The following is a 19,562-nucleotide window of genomic DNA, read 5'->3' as shown; positions in this document are numbered from 1 at the left end:
GATCCTATGGGCAAACCTAAGGCATTAAAATGAAGTAACCACTGAGTCCCTTCCTAACAGATTGTTTCATGGCCAACTTAGAAAGTAATATTGTTTAACCAGTAATCTTTAGATCTTGTTTATACAAATGATACATAGATGACACCATCATGTGTAATGATAGTAGCAAACTAAATGCTATCGTACAAGAGTTCAATAACTACCACATATCGATTACACTCACAGTAGAATCAGAAACAAACTCAGAATCTCACTTCCTCCGTGTTTTGTCGGAACGAAAATGTAATAGTTTTGTACAAAGGTTAATGTATAGAAAAGCTCGGACAGTGTAAACATTTTCAGAAAATATCTTTTAGAAGTGGATAGGGGTACATAAAAGAGACATAAAACACAAAATTAAGAATTGTTGTACCTTTAACATCGCTTTAAAATCAAATACACGAGTATTGTTTTTAAAAACCATCTATCTGTACAAATGTGCCACTTGAGATGACAAGTTCGTTGAAAATTGATTTCTTGTCTTAATTTTCTCCTTATTTTCAATTTGGAATGTTTCGCGGCAGTTACTGTATCATTGAATATTGTTTTGTTTAAATTGTATAATCCACTCGTGAATTGAATCTTGATTTTAGCATTGTTTTCACTATTACATGTAGATCAATTAATTCCATGCTAGGTCAGAGATAAAACTAACCGAGGTTAACAACCTACGCTACAACGTAGACTACGGTTAAAATGATTATATTAAATAAGAAAGATTAGTTCAGCGAAGAGTTCTCTTTTCAGCGAATTCATTTTCAAAGCTGTACAATCACAAATATATATACTTATTTTGCAGGCTGATAATAATACTGATAATAAAGTTCTGTTAGACGTGGTGACAGTGAGGTAAAATAAACAAAGGTATTAAAAAAAGCTTTTTTATAAAACAAGGAAAGTTTAATAATCGTTTGATTGGTAATGGATTAAGTATTCATCAAAAGATAGGTAGGGAAACTATCATTGGGAAAGGATGGCTCAGCATGATAAGATAAAATGTTGAATTTGAGATTAAATGTAATCAGAGTGATCGTAGAAACAATAATAAATAATTTGGGGTAGAAGATCTAAGGTGAAGCAGATGGCTGTAAAGGAAGGAGAGTATGACGAAAGAGGAAAAAATTATAAGACAATAAGACCATGGTAGAAAAAGAGGTTGTACCGGTCTCTTTTGCACATACAATTCTGGTTTTCCCAGATTATGGCTATTGCTTCGGCAATGTGAAGATGCAATCTAATTGTATTTGGAAGACTTCTACTTACCTTGTAGATGACTTTGAACTCAGAGTCTGTCTTGATTGAGTGACCTGTGTTCACAAGGTGTTCGATTATTGAACTTCTTATTGAGCCGTTTCTTCCTCTTTTTAGCCACCTCGAATAATGTTCTTGAATTCTTTTCGATAAAGTACGCATCGAACGACCTATATACCTAGCTTCACATGAGCAAGTAAATTGGCAAATGCACATTGAGTTAGTCAGATGCGATGATTTATCTTTAATATTTTTGGTGAACAATGATCGGTTGGAGAATACTATTCTCAATATTGCTGCTAAAAATGTTCTTTTTAAAGAATAAGAAATTCTCACCTTTAAGATGTATATGGCTCTATCACACTTGAAGTCGATGTTCATGTATAATGTTTTCTTTTCTACTGTAATTATTTGGTGTTTTCGGCGTTTTCAGTTTTATGTTCTTATCAATGAATATCGAAGGATACCCGTTTTTGATAAGTTTCCCCTCCAAGGGACCCAATTCTTCTTCTATGAATTGAGGACTACAGATTCTTCCTCTTCTTGTAGCGAGCGTTATTATTAAGTTTCTTTTTCGACTAATGAGAACCCAACTGTGGAAACTTGATAGTTGGCCATTCCACATGGGTTTCCTTTAGATAGATCTTAGAGTACCATCTTGTTTTCTTGTCATTTCCACATCAAGAAAGTGAATATTTTGTCTTAATGAGTGTATTCCGTTTACTTTAATGATCGTAAATACTTGTAAAGTAGATTTTAAATTTTCTAATGGGATTATCGCCTGATCTACTTAATCCATTCATCTGCTTAGATTATTCATTGATGTATTTATAAATATTAGTTTCATTTGAGTTTGTTATGATATGATCTACTGATTCTATCAATATTCAATGTGTTACTTTGCCATTATCATAAGAGTTTGTAGTCACAACTAATCGACTGACATTTCTTGCATGGTTATTTGTAATTCCTGACTCCTGTTAATGAAACTTTTTTGGGTATGTTTAGAAAAATTTAAAAACAAGTGATTGGTTAACTTGATTTTGGAAACGTGTACTCATGTGTTTATGAACAAACATTTTGTTGGTTGTAATAATTTGTTAAATATTATATACAATTTCTGACTCTTATACAAATAAGAATCACCAACTGTATAAAGGCAGCATGTCACCCTTTCATAATTTCCAATAACGTTCTTTAACGTTTCAAGAGATTGAAACACGACCAGATATAACGTATTCAAGAACACGTTATCAATATTTGTGACAGCATTCAGTACAATACAACTAGTAATTTGTGCTGATGATATCGTTCAGAAGGACGATGAAAGCTCCACAACCAAACCATCCAGCTCAGAGAACAAAACTCCATCAAAGTAATTTGTAAGTTATTTACGTTCATAGTTTGTAGAAAAAAGGTGATCACTGGAAAAATATTTACGTTTGATATCGTTTTTCAGAAATTGAATAATCAATAATAACCGAGATGAGAAAATTTTAAAAAAATGCATACAAAAATAGCTGTTCAATAAATGATAGATATTCCGACTAATCATTTTGATATTAAACTTTTGGTATCATATACTAACTATTGTATTAGTGTCATTATTCATCCGAAAGCATAAATCTGACTAAAATAAATGTTGTATCCCGTGGAGAATTATGGATGGTAACTTTGAGGACTATTTACAGACCAATATGATATGTAAATTTCCTATTGTATAGTTGTTGAGTAACTAAACTATTCATATTCGTGTCCCTTTTATTATGAGCTTTATTTTGACCCATAGACTATTATAATACGATTTACCATTCTTTAGTTATCCCCAGTCTATTGATTACTGTTCCCCCTATTCACAGCCACATTTGGTCAAATCTTGTAGAAACATTATTTTCCATTTTATGGTACGATGTGATCTGTCTGGTTGGTATATAAACCCAGTATGTTTGTGTATAGTGATTCATATTGCAGAGGCTGTTATTGGTGTTCTGGACTTAACTGGCTGGGCTAGGCAGAAAGCGTGACTGACAAGTAATCAAGACTGATCATACGACTTTTGTGTATCATAGCTCCGATCGATAATTCACTCTTCTCTCATTGGCGGGAATCAGCACGTTCATATATAAAACAGGTCACGCACTCACGCGATATAACAATAAATCATTAAAAAAAATAAAGTTCCTGTAACCTATGTGACCTCATTACTTGATAGTAAAAATAATGGTTCTAAACTTCAAATCTTATCATGATTTCTATTATAAGTGTTTATTTATAATTAAAATAGTATTTTTGCCAAAATATTTGTTTATATTATGAGTAGGTTTAATTAATATCGTTTTGTGTTATTATAATAACATGGAAATATATTACTAACGATCAAGTGAACTCATGATAGAAGTACTACTACTACTACTAAACATGAAAACAAGCCTATGACCATATACGTGCTTTGATGCACACAACTCAAAGTCATATTATAGTGAACAGGACACTAGTGGGGAAAATCGAATGTATTTAAGCACAAATTACAAATATCTAATAACCATACAGCAAACAGTTAATTTGCAAAATAACAATCAATTGTCTCAATCTTCACTGTTCCTTCTGTAAATATCAATCCATTTTCTCTAATTTCATTGTTTATGCATTTTTCTACCAATTGCGCTTCATTTCAGTTCTTTTCTTATCGGTTTTCTGCCCAAATACATTCTATGTCTGACTATCACCATATACTACTTATGAGGATATAAGTAGACCGCACTACTACTACTAATAATAATAATGGTCAATACTATTATTTACTTTTATCATTCCGCATGACCCTAGTTTGTTGTTCATAAAAAAGATGTACTTTGTTATACTAAAAAGAGAGCAACAGATGTTTAAGCAAATAATTGTTTGTGAAGGTAACAATTTTTTCAAGCTAAATGGTTTGAAAATGTAAAGTTATTGTTTTACATTAAATAAAATATTAGAATTTGTATCTAAACATTCAGGTTGAATGAATTAGTATGTGTATTAGCTTTATACAATATTATATTTTCGGTGCAATATAGAATTCTCAGCACAAAGTAATTTTAACAAGTTTCGGTTTCTTATTTCTTGATCGATCCTGACTATAAATATTGAGTGATCGTCAGTTAGACGTTAGCAATCCAGTCAATCGACATCTGAATAATGTACATTATGTTCGCTGCATACATATTACCAGCCCCCAAATGCCCTGGTATGGCTGATAGTGAGGAGAGCCCGCTCTCTGTCTCGAAATGCTCTTACATGGCTACGTTTATATAGCCTCTGCCAGAGAAGTCCTACTCACTTCATTTTCGTGGCATTACTATTTTTTACAAAATTGAGAAGACGAAAAGCGAATGTCCGGCGCTTTAACTGGGTTGGTGGACACGGAACGCCCACCTACGGGAGTTGGGAAACCCTGATACCAAACCAATGGTGCACATGGGCTCCAGTATCCTGAGGGAATAAATGGTGTATGAATCGATCGTTAGTCACCGGCTACCATGGGACTGCATCTCCTCACGATGCTCCACTGCCTTGTGGGTTAGACCATTAGGTCAAAGGCTCTGAGTGTGGCTCCCTATGAAAACCACCTGTTTCGGTCTGGGCACCTGGGCAGTATCATAACGCTCACACAATTAAATGAAATGACATTTTTTTGTGTGTAGCATATATATCTGGTGCCCCTTTGTATCAATATTTATGTGTTCAAATAAATAAATAAGTTGTTAACTTACAAAATTATTTTGACTAGTCATTGCTAATATCTACAGATATTGTAATACTTTCTTTAGTTAAATCTTAAATTTTGTTAGAAATGCGGGTCAGTTTTTTAAGTCCTTTAAATAATACTTAGTTTAGTGTTTCGGTGTATTCAAATGAAGTTTTAATGATTAGCTTATTGATCTGTTGTTTTAGATGTATTCATTTAGGAATTCTGTTGGATAACTGTGACAAGAAGGAAGTATCTGAAAGTTTCTTTCGACTTCTCAATAATCACACACAGAAAGTGCATAAGTTCTTAATCTTAGTGTTTCGTGTACTAATCAATTTATCTCTTTGTTTCAGAAATAAATTGCCTACTGTGAATAAGTTAAGACAAGTTTTTGTACTTAAATTAGTAAATGTTTCGTTTATAATTAGTTTGATGTCATCATCTTAACTTAAAACTTTATCTGGCTGGCGTAGGTGTAGGTTAATACAAAGCTCAGGAGGAGCAGATGAAAACATGATATCACTTCATGAAGTTATCAACTCTGTCGGTAAGTTCTGTGCGGGGATCCGCCAAATAATCATGGCCTATTGTCTAAGATACTAAGTGATATGGCCCAAATTAGCTACAATCGCATAGATGTATTCATTGTTTTCATTACTTTAGACCTTGAGTCTAGTATCGTTCCATAATTTCCGTTTATCAATCTCATTCACTCCCGAACTTCCTTGCCTACATTTAACCTTTCATTGCCTTTGTTTATTTCTTTTCCTCTGCTTCTCACGTTAGTTTCCCTTTACTACTGTCCTGTTTCAAACCGTGTCTTCCTTTGCATATGTGTATCAGGTTATACGTTGTCTATGTTCATCTGAGTGACTATTGCATATAAATAATCTACAAAAATGAAGAATAAAGATGCTTATATCCTTATATGTATAATATTCACATTCTTTTAGGGTAGAGCAACTGATCTGACTAACTTGGAGGCTGCAGCTCGACGTATAGCTAAAGTATCACGACAACCGAAAGTTATAGTTGAAAAAAGTACAGTACCGGTGAAAGCAGCAGAGACTACAAGTACAATACTTCAATTTGAAGCTAAGTCTCGTCGTAGCCTATCCAATCTTACAATAACAACTAATAATAATAAGGTAAGGTACATCATTTCATTCTATTTTACTCTTCATTTCTTATTTGTTTTTTTTTCCAATTTACTGAAATGACTTTTTTTTAAGAAAAAAGTGAATAATGATTCCTAATATGTGAAGATAATAATCTCCTCAATATTGAATAAAAGTAGAATATCTGGCGTTTTCGAATATTTTTCTATTCAGTCAATGGGTCATTACTGTGTATAAAACTGTAATTCTCATTGGAAATTTTCAACCATCTAGAGCTATCTATGTATATTTCTTCTGTGAACAGGATACTGTAGTGCTTCTTAACTTTCCGGAATAAAAAAGCAAGTAAAGTGTGAATTGTAGCTTGAAATGAATTCTTCAGTGAAAATTATGGTTTTATATACAACATTCACTCAGTAAATGAGAAAAACAATGTTAGATAATGCACACGTATTCCCCATTGAAATATGGGTGTGCTATAAAATCAATGGATACATGTTCTGTTCCTTTCTAATGAGTTATGTGTTCAAAAGAAGATAAATAGACTATTATATAGATGCTAGTGACAATGTTTGAATGGTATACTGGGTTGTAATAAAACTTGACTTTTTGAATAAAATGTTGTTCACTTATGTCCCTATTTTGAACGGATTTGTATTTAAAGGAATAATTTTATGAAAATTTACTACATTTAGTGGTAATTTTTATCATGGACTGATAACGTTCATGTACTTGAATCGTTTACCCTAGCGGTGCGAGGTGATAAAAGGACGTGGGAAGGGTTAATCGTGGAGATGAGAGAGTTATTAGGAGGTGTAGGAAGGATTTGAAAGTGACCAACTTGGTCTCGTGTGCTGTTACGGGTATGAGGGCTAATATCACTTCCCGGCTGCCCACACCGTGGAAGGGTGTTTCTTGAGGGACCTGAAAAAGAAGTTGGATTAGTGTTGGTCTTAACGACCTGGGAGCGTGACCGCAGTGCCCAAGGGACAACTGCTTGAGGCCGGTCACGCACGGCCTTTTTGTGGGGGATTTTTGACGTGTTAGCTCCGTTCTTCAAAGGACCTTACCTCCGGAGACGGAAATCCGTGGGATAAGGCGAGGTGTGCATTTTTAGGGTCGACCTTTTCTAACCCCACCCCTCCTTGTGGGAAGGCAGCACCGCTGTTATGCTGGTTGTCTGAAGGAAACACCTTACTGCCGTCACACCTCTGTACAATCGGCAGTACGACTTCTCCTTCGGACCTTGGGACCTTGGGACTGATAACGTTGTAAGAGTACCGTTGAAGTGTTTTAGCTAGAACGTGGATCCACAGGTTCTCCAACTTTCATCTGTCCTTGGCGAAGATTACCTTCATTTTCGTACGATTTTCAAGAATTATTTATATATGTCGCTCATTGTCCCAGAAGTATAATCATATCATAAATTGGAATCCTGTCAGTGTTACTAATTCATCGTTCACTGAACAATTATAACTTAATCCATGATCTTAAAATTTGTTACGTAGTTGGATTTTTGTAGCATCATGCATCACTAATCGCTTTCATTTCACTATCTTACTCTGTTTTCCTTAAGGCATTATATCTGAGAACCTTTTTGAGTTGTACAAAACTAACCTTTGATAATTTAATGTATTTCATGTAGGTGCTAATATCTCTCCATCGTTGAATAGTGTATTCTAAGCTCCTTACACCATTTAAGTCTCATCCGCTTTCCTTTCATTTGAGATAATACAGAAACGTTGTAACGCCCACTACACACAATTATTTCATACTTTGTAGTTAGACAGTCCTAAAATTAAGACTAATGCCGGACTGTTGCATAATGTTCTGAGAAGACTGGCTTTTATTTAACAAATCCAAGTCATTTAGGTATTTGTAGGTGAATTAGTGTTGTTTACTTAACCATTGATAGTCATAGTGAATTTATATTAAGAACTCATATCAGAAAATGTATCAAAGTTCCTTGGTTAATAAGTACATTCTCATGTAAATTAAAATTAAACAACTGAATGGGATGGTGAAGATTCTTTGTATGGTTCGCACATTGATTTTCTAACCGTCACTGTTACCTTGACGTGGTGGTTGGGCTTGCCTACCGCGATGAACCAATTGAGCTATACTGGATAGAACAATCGTTCCTTAAGGTCCTACCATCCAAGGCAGGTCGGTTGAAGAGCGGTAAGACTAAGAGCAACAAACCCAAGGTCCGAGGGCGATTTCGTACTGCTGACTGCACAGAGGTGTGACGGTAGTAAAATGTTTTCTTTAGACAACCAGTATAATAGCGATGCTGTCTCCTCACAAGGAAGGGTTGGGTTAGAAATGATCGACCTTAGAAATGCTCACCTCGCGTTATCCCATGAATTTCCGTCTCCGGAGGTGAGGTCTCCACAAGTACGGAGCTAACACGAAGATTACTCACAAAAACGTTGTGTGTGACCGACCTCAAGCAGTTGCCCATTGGTCACTGCGGTCACGCTCTCAGGTCTTTAAGACCACCTCGAACTCAGTTTCCTTTTCAGGTTCTCTTAGAAGAACCTTTCGACGGTGTGGGAAACAGGGAAGTGAGAACCGGCCTCAAACTTCTAACAGCACTCAAGATCACTGGTACATTGTTATCGTCCATTTGTAATTCTTTAACGCCGAAAATTACCCAACGGAATACTAATATCCCCTCAAATTCCATTGTGTTAGTTTAGTTATAATTTTTGACTTTCTTTAGGATTTATTTTATTTCTCTTTTCTTTATCATTACTTCTTAATCCTTTGTTATTGTATAACTGGAAAGTTTATGTTTCACGTGTTAATAAATGTAAAAATATCTTTTACACATATAAATAGAAATCCCTCAAATAAATAATTAGAATTAGTGCGTAGTTAATTCGAATCTGTAAAAGTTCGGTATTTACTTAAAAAATAAAAGGATATCTATGAGAAGAAACTGGCTTGATAATTGATAATCGTAGTATTTAAGTCTGATTAATATTCTACTAGAGATATATGTATGTCTGTATATATGAAATTGTCTCTATACTTATTTTCTTGCTTACGCCTGTTACCTCTCGTGGAAGAGCATAGGCTACCCATCAGCATTCTCCATCCAACCCTGTCCTAGGCAATCTTTTCTAGTTCTTTCAATTTGATATTCATCCTTTTGATATCTGCTTCTATTTCCCGGCGTAATGTGTTCTTTGGCCTTCCTCTTTTCCGTTCCCTTTGCGGATTCCAATTTAGGGCTTGCCTCGTGGTGCAGTTTGGTGATTTCCTCAGTGTATGTCCTATCCTTTTCCAACGTCTTTCCCCAATTTTCCCCTCATCTGGAGCCTGGTTTGTCCTCTCCGACAGAAGGCTGTTGTTGATGGTATCCGGCCAGTGAATGTTGAGTATTTTGCAGTTCCTCGAAGTATTCTACCCACATGTTCCTCTGTTCTGGAATCTCGGTGATTGTCTTACCTTATTTGTCCTTGACGTGTCTATCCGGTTTACTATATCTCCCTGCTAGTTTCTTCGTTGTATCATATAGTTGTTTCATATTCCCTTCTCTTGCAGCTCTTTCCACCGTCGTTGCTAGTTCTCCCATGTATTTCTGCTTGTCGGCCTTAATGCCCTTCTTCACTTGTTTGCTTGCTGCTGTATATTCAGTTTGTGCTTTGACTTCCTCTGTTCTTGTTCGGCTGTTGTTGATTGCTGTCTTCTTGTTCTTCCTTTCTTGAATCTTGTCCAGGGTTCCCATAGAGGCCTATTCCTTATGATGATGCTTCTTGCGACCCAGAATCTCCTGACACGTCGAAGTCTGCTTCTTTGATCCCTTTCCAGTTGTCCTCCATAGTATTTTCCTCTTCTTTGAATAAATATTGTAAAGCTAGGAACCTGTTGTTGAGAGTTATCTCGAATCGGTTTAGTTTGTTAATATCTCGATGGAACGCTGTACTGAACCTTTGGAATACTGTTCCCCCAGTTTCCCAATGCTTCTTTAGCTTCAGTTTGATCTTGACAACCACCAGGTGGTTCTCTGAAGCTATGTCAGCTCCTCTCCTGGTCCTCACATCTTCCACTGACCTTGTTAACTTTTTACTGACGCAAATATGATCTATCTGGTTCTCTGTGGTGTGGTCCAGTGAGGTCCATATAGCTTTGTGTCTGCGTTTGTGTGTGAATATTGTACCTCCTATAACCAATTTGTTGAATGCACGTATATTTGCAAATCTCTCCCCATTTTCATTTCTCTCTCCTAGTCCATGTCGTCCAATTATATCTACATATCCAGTGTTGTCCACCCCGACTTTGGCGTTTAGATCTCCCATCAGGATTGTGAGGTCCTTTCTTGGGCACTTAGCTATGATTGATTGCAGCCTCTCATAGAACTGATCCTTAATGTCGTCGTTGCTATCATTGGTGGTGCATAACATTGGATAACATTCATTGTGATTCCCTTCTTCTTTGTTTTGAATGATGCTTTGATGATCCTCGATCCATGAGATTATCATCCTATAAGTGCATTTCGTGCTTGTTTTGACGGCGTCAGAGTGACTCTCTTCGTGTGTGTAGCATTTCCCCCTTCGTGACCGGAGTACAGCAGCATCTCTCCCGTATCTAGCCTTTGCTGTCCAGCTTGGGTCCAGTGAGTTTCGCTGATCCCAAGTATTGACAATTTGTATCTCCTCATTTCCATAGCTATTTGACTAGTCATTCAGGTCTTCCACATTGTCCGGTCGTTCCATGTACCTATAAAAATTGTTGCTTTGGTTGTTGGAAGGAGCATCGGCCTTGTGACTTCCGAAAAATCTGGGCTTTCATCTTGAGGCGTCATAATTCTTCCTTCAACTCCCAGGGCAGGGTTTAAATTGTTTGAATTATTTTTTCTGGTTTTTTTAGAGAGTTAGTTTTCTATGAGATAGGGTCGCTAACCTCATATCCAACCCTCCTCCTTTATCCAGGCTTGGGACCGGCAGTAACTGTAGAAGAGCTACAGGCGGAGTTTGTCTCCATACTATGGAAGTTAAAATCTTGATCGAGTATAAATGTGTACAGTTTTCCTAAAAGTTAAGTAATCTTCGTCTATACATTTTGTGTGTGTGAAGGGAAAGCATGATTGCATTACTATAAGCAGAGATGGATGTTAGCTAGCAGTGGAATCCAGGATGCTCGTTTCGTCCTATTTGGGACTCATGAGCTGGATGTACTTCACCCCAGAGTTGATCTCCACTCCGAGACTCAAACTCCTTAACGTTCGCTTCAAATGCCATTGTGCTATCCACTTAGCTACTGAGTCCACTTAACCACTAGCTTGTGCTATCGCCTGAATTTTTAATTCTTTTTGTATTGGTGGTATGAATATTCCCATTGATATTTAGGGCTGCAATTGATCAGTCTCTTATTGGCATATGTGCATTCTGTGCTGATTGTTTTGATAATACCTTAAATTACATGCATTATAAGCAAAGATAGATTGTGGCTAGCAGCGGACGCACATATGGCGATGAGAGACTGATTGGTTACAGTCCTAAACCTCAAGGGGAAGAATTGTATTTCCAACGTTTCGTGGCCGAACGTAAGCCTCTTCTTCAGAGTAAATAAATAACTTGTTTTAATTTATTTCGGCTATATGCTTACTCTGAAGAACCGGCTTACATTAAGTCACGAAACGTCAAAAATACAATATTTTACTCATTTGGACATAACGAAAAAACATATTTGTTATTAACTTTCTACCCAAACTATCAAGTCCAACCTTGACATTAATACCTATAAAATCAACGGGAATATTCAAGCAACCAATACAGAAATGAATTATAATTACAACATTTTGTTTACCTCTTTCAACCAGTTCCATTAAATTTAAAATACTAAATATTGTCTCACTATTTTTCTAAATTTTGTTTTTATAAATTTTTCATTTCTATATTGTCAACTTTTTAATTTATCATTATTATACATTTTATTTACTATGGGTTTGTTTTTTTCATTTTTATTGATTATGCATAAAAGCTTAATGAATTCGTAGTCTTATCGAACCCGGAATTTTTAGCTGAAGGTACTGCTGTCAATGATTTATGTAATCCAGATCGTATTTTAATTGGTGGTGATTCACATTCATCATCTGGTAAATTAGCAATTGAAATGTTACGTTGGATATATTTACATTGGGTACCAGCCGAACGTATACTTATTACATCGACGTGGTCATCAGAATTATCTAAATTGGTAATTCATTTTCATAATATTTATATGCTCACTATTGACCGGCTTCAAAATATAACTCTTGGAGTTCTAGTGAGAAGTCATGATCAGTGGAGTTCAATCCTTGGCAATGAATGAAAGGTTGCGCAAGATCATGGATTGATTGAAGTTAGACACCGTTAGATGCCAGCTCAGTGGTCTAGACTTTAAGCGTTCGCGTGCGCGACGGAAGGTTCTGAGTTTGATTCCTGGATCCTAGTTCGTGGGATCACACTGCTCCAGAGTCCCTTACTAGAGCAAAACAGCTATCCAGTGTTTTCGGGCTTTCAATTATCCTGTAGCTATATATATATATATATATATATATATATATATATATATATATATATATATATATATATATATATATATTACTGTCTGTAAATTAATTAACCATATACTCATTACTTAGTTTTGTACCACAAATGACGTAGTTACGTACAGATTAAGACTTCCTATTTATGGTGTATTGTGGCCTTTTAATTGATGTATATTATCATGTAACATTTGAGTCATAATATACATAGAGTAAATCGAATAACCTTTCTCGTCTTCTAATTGGACAGGCTAATGTTAGCGTTAACATATCCCGATTGTTAGCGTTAACATATCCGATTGGTATTGACTTTGTTGGCATAAAGTAATTTATTTGTAATGTACTTAATTAATCAGTTACCCATTTAATTGGGCACATAGACACTAAATTCATTTGGTATAATAATTTCAAATGTCAGAAATCAACCTTAACATCTATTGGTCGTTTGTTCGCGCTCAATCTTTACATCATTATTATTCCATTCATAGGCAGCTAATGCTTTTCTTGCTCAACGTATTAGCAGTATCAATGCTATCTCGGCTATATGTGAACAAACAAATGCTGATATTAAAGAAGTGTCTAAAGCAATCGGTACAGATCATCGAATTGGTCCGCATTTTTTAAATGCTAGTCTTGGCTTTGGTGGTAGTTGTTTTCGTAAAGATATTTTAAGTTTGGTAATTTTGAATACATTTTTATTATTCTAAAATTTTCATTGTTTCATAAATTTTTCTGTTGAATAAGCAATAAGAATAGTGCTTATTTTGTACACATATTTTAAGAAAATTCTATTTACTATTCGAATTGGTTAACTCCACCTGTAGCTTTTCTAGGGTTATTGCCGGTCTCAAGACCAGGTAAAGGAGGAGGGTTGGGCATGAGGCCAGCAACCCCATCCCATGGGAAACAACGTTGCTAAAAAAACGCTCACCGAAATAATGATAATTCGAATCGGTTAACATGAAATTTATTCTTTTTGTTGCCAATAAATTTACTAAATCCATCTGTTTATTAATAAAAATGCTGTTCGAAATTATTATTTTTGACTTTTATCATATGCTTATCGTATCAAAGTAACTAAACAAAAAAGATTACGACTGGTGGTATAGAAAAGAAAATATCTGGAATGTTGATTAACAACAATATGGTGTTTTTGTCGAAAAACCAATGTTTTCAGCCATAACTCTGGTTGAAGAGTGTAGTTATAATCGAAAATTACATATCATGGCTTTCTTCTATTCTCCCTATTGTAGGTATTATGCTTCATGGGGATATAACTGTCCAAACAAATTCGGCAATTCCTAAAGGGTCATTTTTAGTTTATATACATGAGATCAGCTGTAATACGATACTTAATTATTGTGTACATTTCATATTCAGTAATTCGATAATTAGAATATGTATCTTATGCTTGCAAAGCAAATGAGTCTGAGGCCGAAAAAAAAAGTAAAACAGTATAAATTAGCAAATGATTATGCAAAGTCTACTCAACTAATCCTGATCATATTGGTCATTATGGGACTTCTTTTATCCACTCCGCGTAATGATAATGATATGACTAAGTAAAATGAATGTGAGGAGCATTATACACTTTTCACTGTAATAAAAAAGTTTATTACATAACTATATTGCTCAACTATTCACTCGAATAACATTTAAAAGAACCTTGTGCTTGTAATCCTTTCTAGAAAAATGTCAAGTATTTGCAAGAACTAATCGAAATACAATAAAAATTTTCAAAACAATTTCTCTAGGTCTTTTATTTTGTCTGTGATAAATGTCACACTCTTAATTAGCAGTACAAAGAATTAAGAAAATATCTTTTTTTTTTTAAAAAGATAACCAGGGCATTACAGTTAGTTCATATCGTATAATAACCAGACTACATAATTATATAAAATTAATTATAAAGATGTTCACTGTTGTATTTACAAGCTCATTTTTCTTGGTGTTGTTTTTGTAAAAAGGTCGTTGCCATAGAAATTCTCTGTGTTCAGTTATTTCATACATTTAAGTTTGAATATGTTCATTTGCGATTAATCATACGGTATCATCGTATTGTCATAATAATTGGTGGTTTTGCCCAAATGCTTCGCTTATATGTTTTTCAATCCTACAAATATTGAGATAAACACTCTTTGTTTCCAATATGTTTTAAAGTTTAGAATTTTGAGTGGTAGGCGTATACATCTATGCGGTTTCATAAAAAAACTGACTTTATATGTGGATGTTAAATACTGAAAAACTCGAATACAGTCACCATAGCTCTTGGTATAGTCTCCTCCTTTTGTGTTCTCTAATGACATAATAGATGACTACATTGGAATTCATTAGCTCAATATATGATAGATGAAGGAAAGAACTGTAGTCATTGAACCAGTAGAAAACTTTCACAATTGAAGACTATAGTGGTAGAAATCGACAATTGAATAGGACTTATAGAATATATTTTGGAATAATTACAAATTGAATTTATGTTGAGAAGTGGTTTGTTGCTATAATCCATAATCTTAGTGTTAGGAATTTCTAACAGTAATGAAATTTATATTAGTGGATTAAGTAATTGCTATTATGAATAAACTTAAATTAATTTTGGCATCAATATGTGATAAATTTTTACGGGAAACTTGATTTTACGAAACTAGCGCAATCTACAATGACTATTGTGAAACAGTTTATTTCCAAATTAAGTAAACTCATTTTGTCTACTCTCAATCTTCAGCATGCTCATGAAACTGGCAAATGTTGCTTTCTGGTTTTCAATGGTATACCAACTAAGATTAATATGTGACGAATACACCCTATAAATAGTATTTGTTAAGCAGTGATACTTAATTACATTGTCAACAAACATTTATACAATTTCAGTGTTAAATTACAGTACTACACAATGGTAGTATGATAAGTCTAGTGACCATACAGTTATACTTAGTACGTTTAAACTGAAATACTTTAAGTCAAGCATACTCAGTATATATATATATATATATATATATATATATATATATATGTCAATAAATTACCCCACTTGTCATACTGAAGTATTTAAGAATATGATTATACGGTTCTTCCGGCCAGCCCTCAAATGCCCTGGTATGGCTGATAGTGAGGAGAGCCCGCTCTCTGTCTCGAAATGCTCTTACATGGCTACGTTTATATAGCCTCTGCCAGAGAAGTCCTACTCACTTCATTTTCGTGGCATTACTATTTTTTACAAAATTGAGAAGACGAAAAGCGAATGTCCGGCGCTTTAACTGGGTTGGTGGACACGGAACGCCCACCTACGGGAGTTGGGAAACCCTGATACCAAACCAATGGTGCACATGGGCTCCAGTATCCTGAGGGAATAAATGGTGTATGAATCGATCGTTAGTCACCGGCTACCATGGGACTGCATCTCCTCACGATGCTCCACTGCCTTGTGGGTTAGACCATTAGGTCAAAGGCTCCGGGTGTGACCCCCCAAAAAACAACCGGCTTCAGTTCGGGCACCTAAGCAGTTTCACAGCCCTCAAGCAAATCGAAAGAGATTTGTATGGCGCATATGTATCTGGTGCTTCCTTGTACCAATATTTATGTGTTTAAATAAAAAAATCTTGCTATCAGAATTTATTTTGTGTACTGATTATAATGATAGGCAAACAAAATAATTTTTAAATAGATAAAACTTCTATTTTTCACATCCAACCGATTTCCACTTTTTTAACAATCATATTCAAGTGGATCAAATTTTTCGTTACAGTTTTATTTGTATATTTTTGTTGTTATTACACTCCTAGATGTATATATCAGAGACATTGAATTTACCAGAAGTAGCTTCTTATTGGTATAGTGTACTACAAATGAATAATTATCAAATTGATAGATTTACACGTAATGTAATTGAAAAATTACATAATACATTAAAAGGAAAACGTATTGCAATATTTGGCTTCACTTTTAAAGCAGATACATATGATTCAAGGTTAGAATGTCTTTAAAATTGAAATAACTATTTTGACTATTACATTTACTTACAAAGTCTATTTATTAATTGCATATTCTTTATATATCATGTATAATTATTAGCCTGCCTATTTGATTTGGAACGTGTTTATTTTTAATTTATATTGGACAAAAGAATATGTTATAACCTGCTTTTGCTAATCATTTAGAAAGTTTCAGTAGACTGGTACGTGAGACTTAAAGATGCAAGAGTGAACACAAGGTACTTACTCTTCAATACTATGTCCCCCCCTCCATGGGTTTTAATCCGACTTCTGATTATTAAGAGGATAAAAGGAAGATAAACCTGGTTTGTAATTTCGAAGATTATGTTTCATGAGAAAATGTCACTCTTTAATTACAAATTTTCTTTCCAGAGATTGTTATCAGCTATATTTATATAAATATAACTTAAATTTTATGGTGAACAAATAGCATTGATCGGTTTATGATCTCAATGAAATACTCAATCGCCGCAACCCTACACTGATAATGATATTCTATCCCTAAAATTCAATCTGAGTGATTTATATGAAATTCAACTGATTTCGAAAAAATTATTATATATGTATATTGTAACATAGAAACCGACAAAGATTCAAATAATGCAGTCTGCGTACTTCAAATTCTTAAATGGTAATATTCTATCGTATTTAGTAACTAATAGATTAACTTAATATAACTTTAAATTCACTTAGTGTTGTTTGTTTGGATCTTCCCATTGATGTTTTAGGACTACAACTGGGAAGATTCAAACAAACAATACTAAGTGAATTTAAACTTCACCCCATTGCACAAGCAAGTGGCTATCAGGACTCAGTGGCCGAGTGGATAACGCGATGGCGTTTGAAGCGAAAGGTACTGGATTCCCAGTCCCAGAGTGAACATCAACTCTGAGATGCAGGTACATCCAGCTGACGAGTCCCGAACAGGACGAAACGCGCTTCCTGGATTCCACTGCTAGCCACTGTCCATCTTTACTTAATATAACTTTGTCTGCATATTATGTAAATCTTAATCATTTGTTAACTAATTACATTTCTGTCTGTCAATATGTTATTTTAGATCTCCATTTCATCAATGCATTTTTGACTTGTATTCACATTATCATCGTTTTGTTTTCTTAAAAAATAATTAGAGATAGTCCTGTGATACCATTGTGTAATCAATTATTACAAGAACAAGCTGAACTAGCAATCTATGATCCTAAAGCTCATCATAAACAAATTGAATCAGACTTGTTAATGAATAATAATAAAGATTCTTGTAAGTAGCATAGTATTCTTTAAATAGTTCTTTTATCATGCCTATTTCATTTGTTTCGTTTTAATTCAATTCCGGTTGCTTATTAATAAACCACTTAAAGTAAGAATGTCTTTGAATTTGAAAACTTTGGTCTGAATCACTGTTATTCAAATTACTTGCTAAGGGGATGTAAGATTACAATAATTTTTATCATTACAGTTCAACCATAGTTCTTCATTATAAGTGGATATTCATCGATTGACTATAAGGAACAAAGTGTGTGTAGTTTTCGGCATTTCTTAGTAGTCTGCGATTTTACCCAGAAAATTATATGAATGATATGTCAAGAGATGGAACATAATGACCTAACTTATTGAATATTGAAACAACAAGAATCATAACGACAATGTTGGCTTTATTTATTTGTGTCTATTCCGTTGCAGTAGAAAATTCTTGACAGGAAATTTACAATGTTCCAATGAATTCTCCTCTTAGATCCACTTAAATTTTAAATACTCAAATATAATTTAAAAAAAAAATTTATTCAGCATTCATCTTCATCATTCCAAGTGTTTACCACCGATTTCGTCCCTATGACATTCTCTGCCATTGCGTAATGTACATTTTGATGCATAATCGTCTTTACTTTTTCTAGATGACAGGAAAAATGAAAGTATGTCAACCACTGTGATGATAATGATTCTACTCGAATTTCCTGTTGTCTAGTTCCGCTGTGTATTGTAACTTACTTACGCCTCTTAGTTCTTGTAGAGCATAGACCGTCAACCAGGATTCTCCAACCAATTCTGCCCTTGGCTTTTCTTTCTAGTTGTTTCCAAGTGTTATTTATTCATTTAATATCTGCTTCCAATCCGCAGCGCTCTTTGTTCTTTGCTTTGAGGATCTGAACTTGGGACTTGCCTCGTGATTTTAAGTGATTTCTGCAATGTGTCCCCCAACCAACTCCATCGTTCTTTCTTAATTGCCTCTTTAGCTGAAAGCTGTTTTGTTTCCTACCAAACTAGGTTATTGTTGATGGTGTCTGGCTAACAGATTTGGAGTATCGTGTGTAGACAGTTATTCATAAATCCCTGTACTTTTTTGATGATGGTAGTTTTCCGAGTTTCAGCTTGGTGATTGTATTAAAAATCCTGATTTTCGTGTCGTAAGCTTTTTATAAAGCGTGCCAATACAATAGGAGGTTTCTATACGTAATGGATTGCCTAAATCGAATCTGAAAAAAATATAAATTTATTGCATTATTTGGATAGCTAAACAATAGATAACCCAGAACCCTAAGAATACTGTAATTGGTCCCCAGAGTTTGTTCTTCTTGTCACCATTATTATTGTTATTACTATTATTATTATTATTATTATTATTATTATTATTATTATTATATGAGATAGATTTAGTATGGTTTACTGCTTTATTTCTAACACAAATTTCACTTTACCAGAAAATCTTCACATTCAATTGATAAATATTTGTCATTTATTAGTTTTCCGAATGTGTGTGAGCGTGTATGTGAACGTTAGATCACAAAATTGTAGTTTTGTAACAGTGGAGAATCTGAACACATCAGACCTATGTACATACATTGATTATGTATGCTCTTCCCGTGTGTTTAGAATAACGATGTTTTTTAAGATTTAGG

At 34.4% G+C, this 19,562-nt stretch overlaps 1 protein-coding gene across 1 annotated transcript in view; it reads left to right on the top strand.

The window, feature by feature from the left end:
- Smp_084830 (putative udp-glucose 6-dehydrogenase) overlaps positions 1–19,562 on the top strand; it is a 37,968-nt gene that overhangs the window by 13,684 nt on the left and 4,722 nt on the right. The window contains exons 4-8 of the mRNA XM_018799462.1: positions 5,974–6,168; positions 12,130–12,345; positions 13,165–13,353; positions 16,456–16,640; positions 17,799–17,926. Of these exons, the coding sequence (XP_018651249.1) occupies positions 5,974–6,168; positions 12,130–12,345; positions 13,165–13,353; positions 16,456–16,640; positions 17,799–17,926 (913 nt within the window). The remainder of the gene's footprint in view (positions 1–5,973; positions 6,169–12,129; positions 12,346–13,164; positions 13,354–16,455; positions 16,641–17,798; positions 17,927–19,562) is intronic.

The sequence above is a fragment of the Schistosoma mansoni genome, chromosome 3 (assembly GCF_000237925.1).
Source record: "Schistosoma mansoni strain Puerto Rico chromosome 3, complete genome".
In the NCBI taxonomy this organism is placed as follows: domain Eukaryota; kingdom Metazoa; phylum Platyhelminthes; class Trematoda; order Strigeidida; family Schistosomatidae; genus Schistosoma; species Schistosoma mansoni.
The sequence above is the reverse complement of the archived record's forward strand: the minus strand, read 5'-3'. Positions and strand labels throughout refer to the sequence as shown.